Raw genomic sequence first — 18,212 nt, 5'->3', positions numbered from 1 at the left:
AGGGGGAGATGTGCAGACTCCCTGTCAAGACCTAAGCCAAAGGCAGATGCTTAGCAGACAGAGCCACACAGGTGTCCCCTAGCCGCACTTTAAATACTTGGTTGTCAAGGGCCATTTCTATCACTGCAGAAAGTTCTATCAGACAGTGCTATGTGAGATCTGACAGGAGGGGGAATTCAGTACTTCACAAATAAGAACACAACAGCAGCTCAGCTGAAAGGTCTCACATTTATTACTGAACCAACCTACTGGTATAGAGGCAAAGTAACAGAGAAAATCATTTCCTTGATAAGACGTGTCTATTGGCCAGGTAGGGAGGTTGTTTCCATACGATAGGATAGGAGCATGTGATCTCCATGCAGCTTAAATATGTGTGCCAATTATGTTTGCTATTTCATGCTGTGCAATGCTTCCTCATAGACCCAGCTTGGTTCTTCTCCAGTGCCTCCTCTTGGAGTTGTACCTGATTTTATTTTATTTTTTTTAAGATTTTATTTATTTATTAATGAGAGACACACAGAGAGAGAGGCAGAGACGCAGGCAGAGGGAGAAGCAGGCTCCATGCAGGGAGCCCGATGTGGGACTCGATCCTAGGACTCCAGGATCATGCCCTGAGCCAAAGGCAGACGTTCAACCGCTGAGCCACCCAGGCATCCCTCTACCTGATTTTATTACCAGTTTTCATCTTAATCCACTGGGGAATGGGACGATTCTGCTTTTGTTTCTTGGCCAGGAATCGCTTGATTCTGAAAGTCTTGTGAGAAGACAAGGCAAGAACGGTCAACCACACACAACCAGGATGGTGGCGAAAAGGAGAGACAGCTTTCCTTATCAATTTAATATTTACCTACCATTCTGTTTATCAGCTAGTATTGTTAGCATTTGGAATATCCATATATATAATTTCTGTTACAAATTCCATTAATTTCTTGGACCAAAAGAGGTAACTCTTTTTTTTTTTAATTTTAAAAATTTAATACAGTTCAAAGCAGGGTGCCAGGTCCATTTCAGCTACTTCACTGCCAAAACTAGGGGCAGGGACTTGCTTCAGTTTTCCTGTCTTCTCTTTGTCTGTGATGACCAAGGTATAAAAGTATCTGCAGCACTAACCTTTAAACTTCACATTATCTTTATTTTTCTTGATCATGATGGATTTGGCATCCTCTCCCCTGGCTGTGAGCAGAAAGTCATGATTTCCTCAATTTTGTGTGACAGGGCTCTGAGGGATGCAGGGGAATGCACCACCCACCCAGCCAGTGGCACGAAGCGCGGAGGACAGAAAAAGCGGAGGACGGAAAAGCCAAAAGAGGGAACTCTGGACTATGGGTGGTTTTTTGCTCATTCATTAGGAATCCATGAAGCAAAACAATTTAATGGATTTTTTTTTCAGAATCAGAATCTCAGAATCAATTCTTCTACATCACATAAAAAGTACTAATCTGTTAAAATACAACAAAATATATCTAGGACTGAACACAATAAACTGGTACAAACTCCTGTTCTGCATACTCAGCTCCCAGTGTTGCCTACTTCTCTGCCACTTTTTTGTAAAGACTTTATTTATTTATTTATGAGAGCCTGCATGTGTGCGCATGCACGAGAGCTGGGGGACAAGGGGAGGATCCCAAAGCAGAGTGAGAGGGACAAGCAGAATCCACGCTGAGTGCAGGCCGGAGGCAGGGCTCCATTCCACAACCCCAGAGTCTGTGACGTGAGCCAACATCAAGAGTTGGATGCCCAACCAACGAAGCCACCCAAGTGCCCTGCCACTTTATTGTAGGTAGTGAAAGGAGAGAAGGCTAAGCAAAGTTCATGTGGCATCTAGGAATAAGTATAGAGGTGTTGAATTCCATCCTGACTAATTCAACACCTCCATCATCCCAGACTCTTCTCGTAGCACTCCCCCAACTGCTCATAGAGCACAAACCGCACCAGATTTCCAACCTGAGCAGATCTTTTTACTTATCTGTCAATAAAGAATTATTTTGACTTCCTTTGTAGTGAATGGAGTTGTCGGCTTATATCTTGGTCACGTTTTTATTAGTGAAAACTCTCTGGAGTTCCTAACCACTTGAATCAAAAGTTTTAGCTAGATGATCTTTTTGGACAAAAGCAGCAGCAGCCAGACAAAATCTTCATCCCACTCCCACCTCCCAAGCCATCTCTATTTTGTGGTTTGTAGGTTATCTACTGTGATCTTTTTCTGCTGGATTCCTAGTGTGTCATGGAAACTAGAGAAAGTACAGGTACTATGTTTACACAGCTTTCATTTCTATTTACAAAATCTCTTCTGTGGAGTTTGTGAAAAAAAGTTTTTTTCGCTGCTGCACCTGTTGCTCCAATTCTGTCAGCCAGTGAGCACTAAGGTCTGAAGCCAGTTTCTGATGGGGAAGTAGGGAGGGTACCCATCAAACTGGTTTTACTGCCTGAAGATGACTGATTACCTCAGTTTTAGAAAAAAGTGGAACATAGAAAACAACATCAGTCTTTGGATTTCCTAATGCTGGAACTGAATTGAGGACTGCAAACAACTACTAATACACTTCAGTTTTTAATGATTTTAGGTCTGCCATGTAGACCAGCTTTAGAAAGCTGCATTGTTCTGACCAACATTACAGACTGAATTATATCCATTTGGATTGAAAGAGTTGTTATATCCCCAAGCACCTGATTGCTGGGTCATTCTGACATTGAAGAAAATGAATGTCCTGGGTTAAATCTGGAGGCATGTGAGTCCATTCAGTTCAAGTGCTGGCATTTAACTTCTCAACTCTGTAAAAACCAAAAAGAGTATACTTAAATTAACATTCTGCATGTAGTTCCCTAAAAAATTCATTTCAAATAATGAGGAACAGAGTTTAATTCTATTTGAGTCTAGTTGCCTACATTCTTAGATAACCCTTCTGAACCTCACCTTTTTCATCTGTAAAACAGAGCTAATAATACCTATCCCAAATAAGATTGTTCAGGGATCAAGTGAGAAAGGCATTACCACTAGATATAGTAATCACCTTAAAAAGAAGTTTTAATATTTGCAATATAATGAACCAATAATACAGAAGGAAAAACAATTTTTCTTTAAAAATCACAGTTTTTTCTTAACCAATGGAGCATTGGCATAAATCCTCTCATACTTGGAAAGATATGAATAATTCTTTCATATATTTTTTTATTTTTTAAAGACTTCACTTATTTAGAGAGAGAGAGACAGAGAGAGAGAGAGAGTGCATGCATGCTTGGGGTGGAAGGAAGGAACAGAGGGAAAGGGAAAGGGAGAGAATCTCTAGCAGACTCTGCTGAGCCAGAGCTGGATGCAGGGCTTGATCTCAAGACCCTGAGATCACAACCTGAGCTGAAAACCAAGAGATGAGCACTTAGCAAATGAGTCTCCCAGGTGCCTCTAATTCTTTTTGTTTTTAAGATTTTAAGTAATCTCTACACCCAACGTGGGGCTCAAACTCACAACCCTGAGATCGATAGTCACATGCTGTGCCAACTGAGCCAGCCAGGCACACCAGATATGGATAATGCTTATCTTCAGGATCATTTTTAGTTGCCCCTCCTTTTACATTGACAGAATGCTGCTTCTGCTTATCATCAACACTTATCTCTTTCTGCTTTGAGATTTAATTCTTTATTTGTCAATCTCTTTCCCCTACAAGACTGGATATTCCAGGGGTCTTTCCCCTCTTACAACATCTCACATGGTATCTTGGATATAGTATGTTTTCCATAAAAATTTGTGTTGAAATGAAAGAAGTTGAATGTAGAATCTGTTATAGGATATCACTGTTTCCCATTGACAGGCATATCCTGATTGGAGCCCATTTTTGTTATCTATCAATGGAAAAGGGACCAGAGGAAGATACACAGATATTATCAGAATGAGTTACAGAGGAAGAGTTTTCAGTAAAGAAAGAAAATTAAATTGCTGAATACCACAGATAGGCGGGGAAGAAGGAAGAGGATCAAAGTCCAATATTTTTTCTGTGGTTAGGGGTGACCTTCCATAGAATTGCCTGAGTTAAGAGATAGGAAAAGCCAGATTACTGTAGGCTTGAGAATTAGTGAGTGGCGACAAACGGCTAGAAGAGAGTTTAGACCCTATTTCTGGGAAATGAATTCCTTCAGAGTTGAGCTCCAGTCCAGCATGACACATAAGTATCCACCACAGTTCTAAACTCCAGCCATGCCAACCATATCACAGTTTCCTCCTCACACACAGTGATTTCTCATCTTCAGGATTTTGTTTTTGGTCTTCCCATTTTGACCTGAGAGTCCAGTGTCAACTACTCTGAAACCCTGAGGTCTTTCCCTAATTGTTCCTGCTTAATGTGTACTGTTTTGCCCTAAAGCCAATAAAATATAAATTGTAACTTTCTTAAGTCACTTAACACATTCAACCTAGTATTACTGTAAGGTAAATATATGATTTCCTTATTAATCTATAAGGGATAAATAAACTGTAGTATGGGACACCTGGGTGGCTCAGTGGTTGAGCGTCTGCCTTCAGCTCAGGGCATGATCCTGGGGTCCCAGAATCAAGTCCCGCATCTGGCTCCCTGCATGGAGCCTGCTTCTCCCTCTGCCTGGAAAACATTAAGTTCTGACTTAAAATTCTTTGTCTGGATCTACATAACTACTCTCCATTTGAATATTTGAATAGGTAGTATCTTAATATGAAAAGTGGCTTTAGTATTTATTACAGTTTTTTAAAGGTTTTATTTATTTATTAATGAGAGACACAGAGAGAGAGGCAGAGACACTGGCAGAGGGAGAAGCAGGCTCCCTGCAGGGTCCCTGATGCAGGACTCAATCCCAGGATCCTGGATCACGACCTGAGCCGAAAGCAGATCAACCACTGGGCCACCCAGGTGTCTGGAGGGCTATTTTGGATTCAATGTCCAGGAAAAAATTATCTGTAGAAATATCATTTCAGCTGAGACCTTCAAAATGAGCCAGCCATGTTAAATGCAAGTAGAAAAAGCATTCCAGGATTTTAGGGTAAGGAAATAACAATTGCAAAGGCAAATGTGTCATGAAATAATTGGAGATGTATAGATAGGAGCCAGATTATACAAAGCTATAGGCCAGTGTCAAAAGTTTAGATTCTATTTAAAATCCAGTGAGAGAGAACAAACTGATGATTACCAGAGATGAGATAAGTAGGGGTATAGGTGAAATAGGTGATGGGGATTAAGGAGTACACTTGCTGTGATGAGCACACAGTGGTATATGGAAGTATGGAATCACTATTTCGTACACTGAATATTACACTGTATGGAATTTATAACAACTTAAAAAATAATAAAACCATAATAAAAAAAATAAAATCCAATGAAAGATGTTTGCATAACTTTGCAGATAATACTTTTTAAACTTTTTTTTAAAAGATTTTATTTATTTATTCATGAGAGACACACACACACAAGAGAGAGAGAGAGAGAGAGAGAGAGAGAGAGAGGCAGAGGCATAAGCAGAGGGAGAAGCAGGTTCCATGCAGGGAGCCTGACATGGGACTTGATCCCCGGTCTCCAGGATCAGGCCCTGGGCTGAAGGCGGCGCTAAACCACTGAGCCACTTGGGCTGCCCAATAATACTCTTTAAAAAGTGAATTTATGGGGCACCTGGGTGGTTCAGTCAGTCAAGCATCTGATTCTTTAACTCAGGGTTGTGAGTTCTAGCCCTGTGTTGGGTTCCACATTGGGCATGGAGCCTACTTAAAAAAAAAATAAATAAAATAAAAAGTGAATTTACAACCTTTTGGTCAACTAATCGACAAAGATGGAAAATATCCAATGGAAGAAAGATGGTCTCTTCAAAAAAAGTGTTGGGAAAACTAGACAGCAACATGCAGAAGGATGAAACTGGACCACTTTTTTACACCATACACAAAAAGAAATCCAAAATGGATGAAAGAGTTAAATGTGAGACAGGAAATCATCAAAATCCTAGAGTAGAACACATGAAGCAATCTCTTTGACCTCTGCCAGAGCAACTTCTTACTAGGTACATTACCAGAGGCAAGGAAAACAAAAGCAAAAATGAACTATTGGGACTTCATCAAGATAAATATCTTCTACACAGCAAAGGAAACAACAAAACTCAAAGGCAGTCTATGGAATGGTAGAAAATATTTGCAAATGACATATCTGATAAAAGGTTTGTTACCAAAATCTATAAAGAACTTGTCAAACTCAATACCCAAAATACAAATAACCCAGTTAAGAAATAGGCAGAAGATATGAATAGACATTTTTCCAAAGAAGACATCCAGATGGCTAACAAACACATGAAAAGATGCTCAACATTATTCATCATCAGGGAAATACAAATCAAAGCCACGATGAGATACCACTTCACACCTATCAGAATGGCTAAAACTAACAACATAAGAAAACAACAGGTATTGGCAAGGATAAGGAGAAAGGGGATCCCTGAGTGGCTCAGCAGTTTAGCGCCTGCCTTCGGCCCAGGGAGTGATCCTGGAGTCCTGGGATCGGGTCCCACATCAGGCTCCTTGCATGGAGCCTGCTTCTCCCTCTGCCTGTGTCTCTGCTTCTCTCTCTCTGTGCCTCTCATGAATAAATAAATAAAATCTTTATAAAAAAAAAAGGATAAGGAGAAAAAAGGAACCCTCTTGCAGTGTTGGTGGAAATGCAAACTGGTGCAGCCACTATGAAACAGTATGGAAGTTCCTCAAAAAGTTAAAAATAGAACTATCCTGGGATGTCTGGGTGGCTCAGTCAGTTGAGCATCCAACTCTTGGTTTTGGCTCAGGTCATGATCTCCCAGTCTAGAAATGGAGGCCCAGGTGGGGCTCCTCGGTCATCAGGGAGTCTGCTTCCCCTCTCCTTCTTTCTCTGTCCATCCTCACCCCCCCCACCCTCTTTCTTTCAAATACATAAATACATCTTTAAAAAACATAGAACTACCCTATGATCCAGCAATTGTACTACTAGGTATGTACCCAAATGATACAAAAATATAGATTTGAAGGGGCACCTGGGCGGCTCAGTGGCTGAGCATCTGCTTTCAGCTCAGGTGGTGATCTCAGGGTCCTGGGATCAAGTCCCACATCAGATTCCCTGAAAGGGGGCCTGCTTCTCCCTCTGCCTCTGTCTCTGCTTCTCTGTGTGTGTATGTCCCATGAATAAATAAATAACATCTTTAAAAAATAAAAAAAATTAAATATATAAATAAAAATACAGATTTGAAGGAGTACATGCACTCTAATGTTTATAGCAGATTATCAACAAAAGCCAAACTATGGAAAGAGAGCCTAGATGGCCATTGACCAATGAATGGATAAAGAAAATGTGGTACATATATACAATGGAATATTACTCAGCCAACAAAAACAATGAAATCTTGGGGTACCTGGGTGGCTCAGTCAATTAACCATCTGCCTTTGGCTCAGGTCATGATCCTGGGTCCTGGGATTAAGCCCTGCATCAGGTTCCCTGCTCCATGGGGAGCCTCCTTCTCCCTTCCTCTGCTGTTCTCCTTGCTTGTGTGTGGCACTCTCTCCCTCTCTACCAAATTAATAAACAAAATCCTTAAAAAAAATGAAATATTGCCATTTACAACAACATGGATGGAGTTAGCATGTACTACACTAAGCGAAATAAGTCAAAGAAAGACAAACACCATATGATTTCACTCATGGGGAATTTAAGAATTTAAGAACAAAATAGATGAACACACAGGAAGGGGGGAAAAGAGAGGGAAACAAATCATAAGAGACTCTTAAAGATAGAGAACATGCAGAGGGACAATGGAGGAAGATGGGTGGGGGATGGGGAGATGGATGATGGGTATTAAGGAGGGTAACTTGTGATGAGCAGTAGGTGTTGTATGAATCACTGAATTCCTCTCCTGAAATCCATATTGCACTGTATGTTAACTAACTAGAATTTAAATACAAAATTCAAAAAGAAATAAAAAGTGAATTTATGGCATGTGAATTATATCCCAATAAACAATTTATTTAATTAAAATAAAAATAAATTTGAGAATCCATTAAAGATTTTTTTTATGATAGTCACACACACACAGAGAGAGAGAGAGAGAGAGGCAGAGACATAGGCAGAGGGAGAAGCAGGCTCCATGCACTGGGAGCCCGATGTGGGATTCGATCCCGGGTCTCCATGATTGTGCCCTGGGCCAAAGGCAGGCACTAAACCGCTGTGCCACCCAGGGATCCCCCATTAAAGATTTTTTTTTAATTTTTTAAATTTATTTATGATAGTCACAGAGGGAGAGAGAGAGAGGCAGAGACACAGGCAGAGGGAGAAGCGGGCTCCATGTACCGGGAGCCCGACGCGGGATTCGATCCCGGGTCTCCAGGATCGCGCCCCGGGCCAAAGGCAGGTGCCAAACCACTGCGCCACCCAGGGATCCCCCCCCATTAAAGATTTTAAGCAGAAACATGACATGACCTAATTTACCTTAGAAAGTTCACTCTGGGAAACTGCAACTTTCTTAAGTCACATATCCTCAATGGCTTGTATTAAGGTTCTAAACATGTCTGATCTCCCCAATAATCTATAAGTGCCTGAGTCATGGAAGTGGTGTCAAATTTATCTTTATATTCTGCAGAGTGTCAAACCCAGTACCTTACTCATGTTTTACGTTCAGAAAATATTTGCTAAATGAAATAAATAATTAAAAATCTCCCCTCTACACAGACACATACATCTCATTTATAACTGCATATTCTGTATCTTTTACATAATTTAACTTTTTGGAATCAAGAAAACAGTGTCGAAATATATATTCAATATGCCTTATCATCAATTTCTAATAGCATTTTTTTAAGATTTATTTATTCCAGAGAGAAAGAGAGAGAGAGAGAGAGAGAACATGAATGGGAGGGGCAGAGGGAGAGAGAGTATCTTAACCCTGGAGCCTAATGTGGGGCTCAATCTCACCACCCTGGGATCATGACCTGAGCCAAAAATCAAGAGTCAGGTGCTTAACCGACTGAGCCATGCAGGCACCTCCAAATACCACTGATATAAAACACCCTGTTAGTTACATCCAGTCATGGGGTTGTTTGTGGATAACTTTAATTTTATTCTTGAAGATTTATTTATTTTAGAGAGAGAGAGAAAAAGAGAGGAGGGGGGTTGGGGCAGAAGGAGAGAGAGAAGAGAATGTGAAGAGCACTCCATGCTGAGTGAGGAGCCCAACACAGGCCTCAATCCCACGACCCTGAGATCATTACCTGAGCTAAAATCAAGAGTCAGATACTTAACCAACTGAACCTCCCAGGTGCCCCTAATTTTATTTGTCTTTTTGCCACATTTTTCAAGTTTCCTACAAATGAACTTGTAATACTTTTATAATTAGAGCAAGTGGCTCTTTTAAGACCTTGAAATGTTCATCTCTTCTAGACTATTAAAATAATGGAAAAAATTTAAGATAGCTAATTTTAAAAACTGAATACATATAATCCAAGAATGATTCCCGCTCAAATTTCAGTCTCTGCAGCATTCTTCCTCGTCCAGGGAAGGCCACTCATTTGTTCATTTGTTTATTCATCAATAAAATACTATCAGGCCAGGGCTGAGAGTGAAACAACTCCAGGTGGGAACAATTCATTTAGAATATAGTGTGAATGGCACCCTCTGGAGTCGTGTAACACTTAGGAATTTAGCAGGTACCGGTCCAGGCACTTTGTAAGCCCTAGAGGTAGAAGAGTAAACAAAGCAGTTCTCACATTGTGTTATAATTACATGATTAATTATCTGCCTTGCCCAGAGTGATGTAAACCCTTTGAGACCAGGAACCATAGAGAGGATAAATCAGATTTCTGCAGGAGGTAATGACTAAGACTAAGGAGTTTAGCAAGCAGAGAAGGGGCAGAGTCAAGGAAGACAATTCCTATCAGAAAAAAATCATAAGTGGGAAGGCAAGAGAAAATTGTGTTTGACAAATTATGTTTGGCTAAGAAAGAGATCAAGAGTAAGGAAGTGGAGAGAAACCTATCCTGGAGGGATTTGTGAGTCCCAACAGAGAATTTAGACGTAATCCTAAAGGCAAGGAGAACCCAGGAAGAGTTTTAAGGAGGGAAATGGCTTGGTCACATTTATGGATTCCCAAACCATAGGCTGGATTAGGAACAAGATCTGACTAAAGGAAAGGTACTTTGTCTGGAAGCTAAACAGCCCAAAAAATAGGGGTTCATAAATTGGAGCCTATTATATTTTTTTTTACAGGTTTTTATTTATTTACTCATGAGAGACACCAGAGAGAGGCAGAGACATTGTCAGAGAGAGAAGCAGGCTCCTCGCAGGGAGCCTGATGTGGGACTCGATCCCAGGACCCCGAGATCATGCCCTGAGCTGAAGGCAGATGCTTAACCGCTGAGCCACCCAGGCGTCCCAAGCCTATCGTAAATTGAACTTGAATGATTAAAAAAATTTTTTTTAAACAAAGGAAAGCAAACAGAAGTGTATTAAAATGTACATATTACATACAGTTGGAAGATACCCAGGGAAACGGAGTAACTCCAAAAAAAAAAAAATCCTTATCTTTAGTGATCTCTCACTGAAATTTAGGAATTCCTCTAGTTATGAATGTAAGCACTAAACCCCAGTACTATTCACAACATCTGTGGGATACCTGGGTGGAGCAGCTGGCTAAAGTATTGGACTCTTGGTTTCAGCTCAGATCATAATCTCAAAGTCATGAGCTTGATCCCCACATCAGGCTCCATCCTCATTGCAGAATCTCCTTGAGACCCTCTCTCCCTCTCCCTCTGCCCCTCCCCACTGCTCTTTTGTGCTCTCTCTCAAATAAATAAATAAATCTTAAAAAAAATGTGATTTTATGACCAATAGAAATCAGATATTTTATTTCCTTTTTAAAAAGAATTTATTTATTTATTTAGAGAGAGCACACAAGAGTCAGCGGAGGGACAGAGGGAGAGGGAGAGAGAAAGAAAGATGTAGACTCACCACTGAGTGCAGAACCCAACAAGGGGCTTGATCCCATGACCCTGGGAACATGAGCTGAGCAGAAAGCATGAGGGGGACTCACAACCAACGGAGCCACCTAGGCACCCCAAGATCAGATATTTTCATAACACATTCTAGTTGTTGCAGATATCTCAAAACACCTTATTCTCATTGCTACTCTGAAATTCTAGTAGTTATTATACCCAGTGCTGGACCTTCTTATTATTAATGGATTAATGAAATACGTGGATTGCAAGGCACCAGGTGGCTCAGTCAGTTAAGCATCAGATCTTGCTTTCAGCTCAGGTCATAAACTCTGGGGTGTGGTATTAAGCCCTGAATTGGACTTGGAGCTGGGCATGGAGCCTGCTTAAAATTCTCCCTCTGCCTCTTCCCATCCTCTCTCGAAAGAAAGAAAGAAAGAAAGAAAGAAAGAAAGAAAGAAAGAAAGAAAGAAAGAAAGAAAGAAAGAAAATATATGTGTTGCATTTATATTTTAAATATTGGATAACTGCACTGAAATATAATAGTTTCCAACTTCATACATTTAAAAACTTTACTCTGAGAAGGGTCCACTGGCTTTACCAGATAAGCAAAGTGGGCCATGGCACAAACAAGGCTTAAAATCCCTGCTCAGGCTCTCGCTAGACTGAAATAACCTGTGACTCCTCTAAAACCCCAGGCTTCCTTCTCTGGCCTCCATCTACTCAATCTCTTCTGCTTTAAATACCAGCTCCTTTATCATCAGACTAACTCCTTCAGACCTCACCTCAGGATTCCCTGCACCAACCCTCCTTTCCCACTCAGGTGTCCTTTCTGTAATACCCTCATGATAACCTGTTTTTACTCCAAACATAGTATTTACCACAATGACCTGGCATCCCACAATTTAACGTTTGAGGTTTTAAATATCACAAGTGGCCCTGAAACTCTAGGACATGTAGCTATTTGTCAGTCTAGTGAGGCATGAAATAGGATTGCTGCTGCTGACACGGAGTCACTGAGCCAGTCAGGAGCCTGTCTGCCCGGGGTCCACATTGCTACATGATGTTATTTAATGCACACAAGAAACCTATAAATGAAGTCATATTATCCCCATTTTACAGATGAATAACGTGATGAAACCACAAATTAGAGTAGAATTAGTGAATCTGGAGATTTTCAAAGGTCGTCAGTTACAACTCTTTAGATACTATTTTGTTTCTAACTCAACCAGAAGGAAGTGAGCAACCTAAAGGCAAGGACTATATCTTGAATCTGGACACCCCCAGGGCACATACTGAGCCTGATATTAGTAGGTACTCAGTAAATGGTCTACTGATTAATAAGAGAAAGAATCCTAAGAATTTTGCCTTCCCTCACTGAAATTTCCTGGAGATCCTGACCTTTATTTTGATCCCATATCATTCTGAGCTTGCAAAAAACTTCCTGGTTCATAAAAACTAGAAGTATTTATTAATTGATTGCTTGTCTAACTCTACTTTAATCTGTGTTTGACATCTGACACACATTTTCTTTTATTGAGATAAGCTATAAATCCCTTTGAATAGCAGAATTTTGTACAAAAGTATAAATAAGACCAATTTTATAGATAACTAATAACTCTAGCTTTTAACTTTTCTATTCCTTGGAATAACTTGAACATCAGTCTCCTTGATTACTACAGGAAATTTTTACTTGTAAAATATGAAGAGAGATATCTCTGTTTTGTTTTGGATATGGATCATCAGTATATATACAATGAGCACACACAGGTTAAGTGTGTTTTTATACTCATATTTTTCCTTAGATACAAATAAAGTAAAAATAATATATAATTTCTTAGTTTTATCAGACTGACACTTTATCCTACAGAATGAAAAAAATCAAGGCAAAAATAAATATAATCAGGAGAAAGTCTTAATGAAAACTTTTATTATGTTAAACTGAAGCATTCACTTAGGCTTAAGATTTGTTTTTTGAGAGGGTTGAAATTTTATGGTAGTATTAGGTCAAAGAAAGAAGGGTACATCTTTTTTTCTGCGTCTAGAATGTATTAAGTAGACATATGGTCTTATCTCAAAATGCTTCCCTTCCTGACTGATCCAGAAATAGACAAAATCCAAATGTGAAATATACAAATTTCTGCTTGACGGCTCCTTGCTCTTGTCTCTCATTAGCTCCATTGGAACTGAACTTGCTCAGATAAGTCACTAATAACTAGGTGCCCCATGTATATTTAGAAGCCACCTTGCAGAGGCATTTGTCTTTGCCTTTAACGCACAGCTTAATAAGCATTTCAGTTACTATTTCTCACATATCACAGAAGCCCCAGCCTTGTAAAATTAATGACTTTCACTACTTAAAAAATAATGAATTTTCATTATTGGTAAAGGGATTCATTATTTCATTATTGGTAAAGGGATGACAAAAGCATTTGGTACTGTTTCTTTATATTGTTAATGTTTTTTAAAGTAATTTATACAGAGCTAAGGATAAAGTATAATAAGGGAAAAATAATTTCAGTTCTTCCTTGTGAAATCTAGAGACGCATTGACAAATAGAACTGTTTCAAGTCTGAACACATCCCGAGCCTACAATAACTGGTGTGATATACCCGGATCAAAATGGTCTCCCATCAGTGCTCTACCACACCTAAAAAGTCAACAATGGCATTAGTCACTAATGGTTTTCTTAGCACAGAAACATTTTTTTTTATTGGAGTTCAATTTGCCAACATATAGCATAACACCCAATGCTCATCCCGCCAAGTGCCCCCCTCAGTGCCCATCACCCAGTCACCCCAACCCCCGCCCACTTCCCCTTCCACTACCCCTTGTTCATTTCCCAGAGTTAGGTGTCTCTCATGTTTTGTCTCCCTCACTGATATTTTCACTCATTTTCTCTCCTTTCCCTCTATTCCCTTTCACTAATTTTTATATTCCCCAAACGAATGAGATCATATAATGTTTGTTCTTTTCCAATTGACTTATTTCACTCAGCATAATACCCTCCAGTTCCATCCATGTTGAAGCAAATGGTGGGTATTTGTCGTTTCTAATGGCTGAGTAATATTCCATTGTATACATATACCACATCTTCTTTATCCATTCATCTGCACGCAAGCATTTCAACTGTAAGTCACTCTGTTCATTTTATCTGTGAATTCACTATTGCTCATGTCATCTGGAGGACACCATGGACGCAAAGAAGTGATACATATAACAGTAGGTTTTTATGGAGAAAAAGAGTAGGGATCCAGGAGAGCCAAGAATTAATGCTTCGCCATCTTTCTTTACAGCTAGTTCTGATCCGTGGTGAATTTGAGTTGGGAAAGAGGTAAAGAAATTTAGTGAACAGTATCAAACCTCACACATGTCTTACTAAGTGATGATTCTAAAAGACAAATCCCTAGATTTCCCACATATAGCACAAAAGAGGCAAAGATTTAGTTCAAATCTAAAATAGACTATAGGGTGCCACCTGGGTAGCTCCGTCAGTTAAGCATCTGCCTGCAGCTCAGGTCATGATCCCAGGGTCCTGGGATCGAGCCCTGCATCAGGCTCCCTGCTCAGGGGGGAGTCTGCTTCTCCCTCTGCCCCTCACCCTGCTCATTCTCTTGCTCTCTCTCTCTCATATAAATAAATAAAATATTTTTAAAAACAATAAATAATAATAATAAAATAAAATATACTATAGGGACACTTGGATGACTTAGTCAATTAAAAGTCCAACTCTTGGCTTCGGCTCAAGTCATGATCTCAGGGTCATGAGATTGAGCCCCACATGGGGCTCCACACTGTGCATGGAGCCTGCTTAAGATTCTCTCTCTCCCTCTGTCTCTCCTCCCCACCCACCTCACCTTTCAGCCATTTGCACATTCCTCTCTCTTTCTTTCAAATAAATAAATAAATATACTATAATCTTATAACTAAATGAGATTAAGTGAATTAAGAAAATATTTCCTGGGGCACCTGCTGGCTCAGTTGGAGGAGCATACAACTCTTGATCTTGGGGTCATGAGTTTGAGCCCCATGACGAGTGTAGAGATTATTAAAAAATAAATAAATAAACTTAAAAAAAAAGGAAGAAAACATTTTCTAAATTTCTGAGTTAGGATGGCAGGTCAAACAGAGACATCCTTTTCAGTCTCCTTCCCAAATACCACCAAAACTAAGGAAGTACAGGGAAAATTATCAAAATTTTGGAAGCTGAAAACAAGAGGCCAATTGTAACTGACTTAGATCCAAGCAACCTGACTCCCAAGACATCGGTAAGGAAACTAAAAACCTACTCAACTTATTTTTCAGGATCTTCAAAAGACATGGAACATAGTGGCAACAGGATCTTCTGGAACTTGCAATTAGGAGGAAGACAAGAGTAAAAGCAGTTTGATCTCCCCTTTTCAACTGGGGAATGATTGTTCTTTTTCAAGCCTGATATGAAAGGATAGATGAGCCATTTATTTTCTGAAAAAAGTAAAACTTAATATCTCCAGACTATGAAAGAGTTGGAAGGGATAGGTACCTCAATGGATGGACTTACCAAATATGCATACTAATTGCTTGTTGCAGAGAACAACCCCACCCCCTCCATTACTTAGTGTCCAGAATGCTAGCAACCAGCCCCTTACCTCCCTTGCAGGAGGTTGGACATCACTTTCCTGGTGAATCTAACCCAAGGTTTCAAGTTGCCCACCTAAGTCACCCTATAGTCAAGTGTAGTCATTCCCCCATATTTAGCTTATCCAATGAGTTATTTAGTCCCTCATGCTCAATCATGGGGTCATGCAGTCAAGGATTACCAGTCATTGAGGGATTTTCCTAATATGAAAGGTATGGTGTACAAATATAAACAGAAAAAAAAGGGGGCACCTGGGGGGCTCAGTTGGCTGAACCTCTGACTCTCGATTTCAGCTCAAGTGATGATCTCATGGGTTGTGGGACCAAGCCCTGAGTTGGGCTCTGCACTCAGTACAGAGTCTCCTCCAGATTCTCTCTCCCTTCCCCTCTTCCCTTCCCCTACTCCCTCTCTCTCAAATAAATAAATAAATAAATAAATAAATAAATAAATAAAATCTTTAAAAGAAAGAAAGAAGAAAGAAAAAAGGAAAGAAAGAAGAAAGAAAGAAAGAAGAAAAAAGAGAGAGAAAAGAAAGAAGAAAGAAAGAAAGAAAGAAAGAAGAAAAAAGAGAAAAAAAAAGAAAGAAAGAAAGAAAGAAAGAAAAAAGAAAAGAAAGCAGTGCCTATATGGCTCAGTCAGTTAACCATCTGCCTTCCGATCAAGTCATGTTTTAGGGTCCTGGGACTGAGCCCCACATCAGGCTTCCCACTCAGGAGGGAGTCTGCTTCTACCTCTAATTCTGCCCCTCCCCACTGCTTGTGCTTTCTCTTGCTTGCTCTCTCTAAAATAAATAAATAAAATCTTAAAAAAATAAAATGTAAAAAGTAATCAGGGAGAAGCAAACTTTAAAGGAAAAAAGTCATTAATATTCTTAGAATTATTTTTTTAAAAAAAGATACAGCATCCATTAAACAAGAACAGGAATTCTCTGAGAACAAAAATGAGTCATTGGGAATTAAAAATTTGATAGGAAAAAAACCAGAAAACCAAGAATACAACAACCCTAAAAGATGGGCTAAAAGATAAAGTTGAGGAAAGCACTTCTGAGAGTGGAGGAGAAAAAACACAGATGGGAAATAGGAGAAAAAAGATGAGAAACTGAAGAAAAAGAAAAAGTAGAACAAAGAAAATGATCAAAATAATTCAAGAAGAATGACCAGAGTTTAAGGTTTTGTTTTCCAGATTTAAAAACCCACCAAGTGCCAAGGAAGACAAATGAAGACAGATTCAAAACAAGTCACCCATTGTGAAATTTCAGGACACCTGGGCATAGAAATGATTCCTCTAGCTTTTAGGAGCAAAAGTAAACAGGTTACACACAAAGGATAAAGAAACGTCACAGTTTTGGACTTCACAGCAGCATTGGAAACAAGATGATAGGCTTTCAAGAGCCAGAGAAATACATTCAAAATCCTAAACAAAATAATCTCCAACCTAGAATCCTGTCCTCAGAAACTACCAATCAAGAACGAGGACAGAACAAAAATATTTTCTGACATTCAAGGTCTCCATTTATTTCTCATGTATCTTTTCTTAAGAAGCTAATAGAGGATGTGCTTCATCAATATGAGAGAATAAATTTAAAAAGAGGACAACACGAAATAGCGTAAGACAGCCAACACAAGGGAGAGGGAATCTCAGATGACAACTGTGCCCCACATGTGGGGGTAGCTAGGTCAGGTGGGGAAGTACGACAAAATAATCAGACATAATCAGCACTGTCATCATCAAAATCCTCTGCTATTACACCCTCTTTTAGTTTGATGATAGAGTACCTGGGCGAGCCTGACCATGTTCTCTACTGTGTTTGTCTTGCCTTGATCAAGTGTTGAAATTTCTCTTCTCCTCTTCATCTGACCATCATTTCACCTCAGAAGGATTTGGGCTTGACTTAGTGCTAAGCCCTAGAGGCAAGGCCCATAAGAGTTAAAAGTAGAAGCTATGGGTGCCTGGGTGGCTCAGTGGTTGAGCATATGCCTTCTGCTCTGGTAATGAGCCTGCTTCTCCCTCTGCCTATGTCTCTTCCTCTCTCTCTGTGTCTCTCATGAATACATTTTTTAAAATCTAAAGAAAAAAAAAGTAGAAACTACAGAGCAGTGCTCTCTGATCAAGCTTCAGCTGCGTGACCAGTGTCTGCTTCACACCATATTCATGTCAGATGGGTGGATTCTAATAAGCTCTCTGTTTCCTAGGAGTCCCTGAAGAAAAAGGATATATATTATAAACGCTCAGAGGAGCTGAAACTATGAGCCAGAGGCACCACTGCAGTATATTTTCTCCTGATAGCCTTCAACAAATGATGATAATATTGCCTTTTCCTTATGCAAACAGGTTTGTGACTGCTACTCTAGTTTTCAAAACTAAATAATATTTTCTTTGGTGATATAGATACACAGATGGTGGACAAAGCAAATGAATAGTGAGCACAAAATCAAAATAATATTTGCCTCTGGGGAGAAAGAAGATGTTATGAGGAGGAGGACACAGAGTAGTGGTACCAGTAATGCCATTTCTTCATCCAGATGGTAGGTACATGGATTTATTGTGATTATTTGAAACTATAACTATGTAGCTTATACATTGTTCCATTTAAATGATATATTTCACAATAAAACATCTACAAAACCAGAAAAATTGAATAGACAT

General features: G+C 39.6%; 2 protein-coding genes across 2 annotated transcripts in view; both read right to left on the bottom strand.

The window, feature by feature from the left end:
• Positions 1 to 316: 316 nt before the first annotated feature.
• Positions 317 to 2,162, bottom strand: LOC129516820 (60S ribosomal protein L39-like). The gene is made up of 3 exons (XM_055336278.1): positions 2,151 to 2,162; positions 663 to 847; positions 317 to 463 (listed from the first exon to the last, which is right to left on the bottom strand). Exons 1-3 carry the CDS (start codon positions 2,160 to 2,162, stop codon positions 415 to 417), a joined length of 246 nt encoding a protein of 81 aa, XP_055192253.1. The 3' UTR covers positions 317 to 414.
• Positions 2,163 to 2,535: 373 nt separating this feature from the next.
• Positions 2,536 to 18,212, bottom strand: part of SH3D19 (SH3 domain containing 19) — a 240,745-nt gene continuing 225,068 nt past the window's right edge. Inside the window, exon 21 of the mRNA XM_055336636.1 lies at positions 2,536 to 2,772. Coding sequence (XP_055192611.1) covers positions 2,767 to 2,772 — 6 coding nt within the window. The 3' untranslated portion in view covers positions 2,536 to 2,766. The remainder of the gene's footprint in view (positions 2,773 to 18,212) is intronic.

This window comes from Nyctereutes procyonoides, unplaced genomic scaffold (genome assembly GCF_905146905.1).
Source record: "Nyctereutes procyonoides isolate TBG_1078 unplaced genomic scaffold, NYPRO_anot_genome, whole genome shotgun sequence".
Lineage (NCBI taxonomy): Eukaryota > Metazoa > Chordata > Mammalia > Carnivora > Canidae > Nyctereutes > Nyctereutes procyonoides.
This window is presented reverse-complemented; position numbering and strand designations above follow the sequence as displayed.

Coding starts and splice junctions, on each gene's coding strand:
- LOC129516820 (XM_055336278.1), bottom strand. Junction 464..662: donor AAAACTGGTAATAAAATCAG/GTAGAGGGATGC, acceptor AAATAAAATCAG/GTACAACTCCAAGAGGAGGC.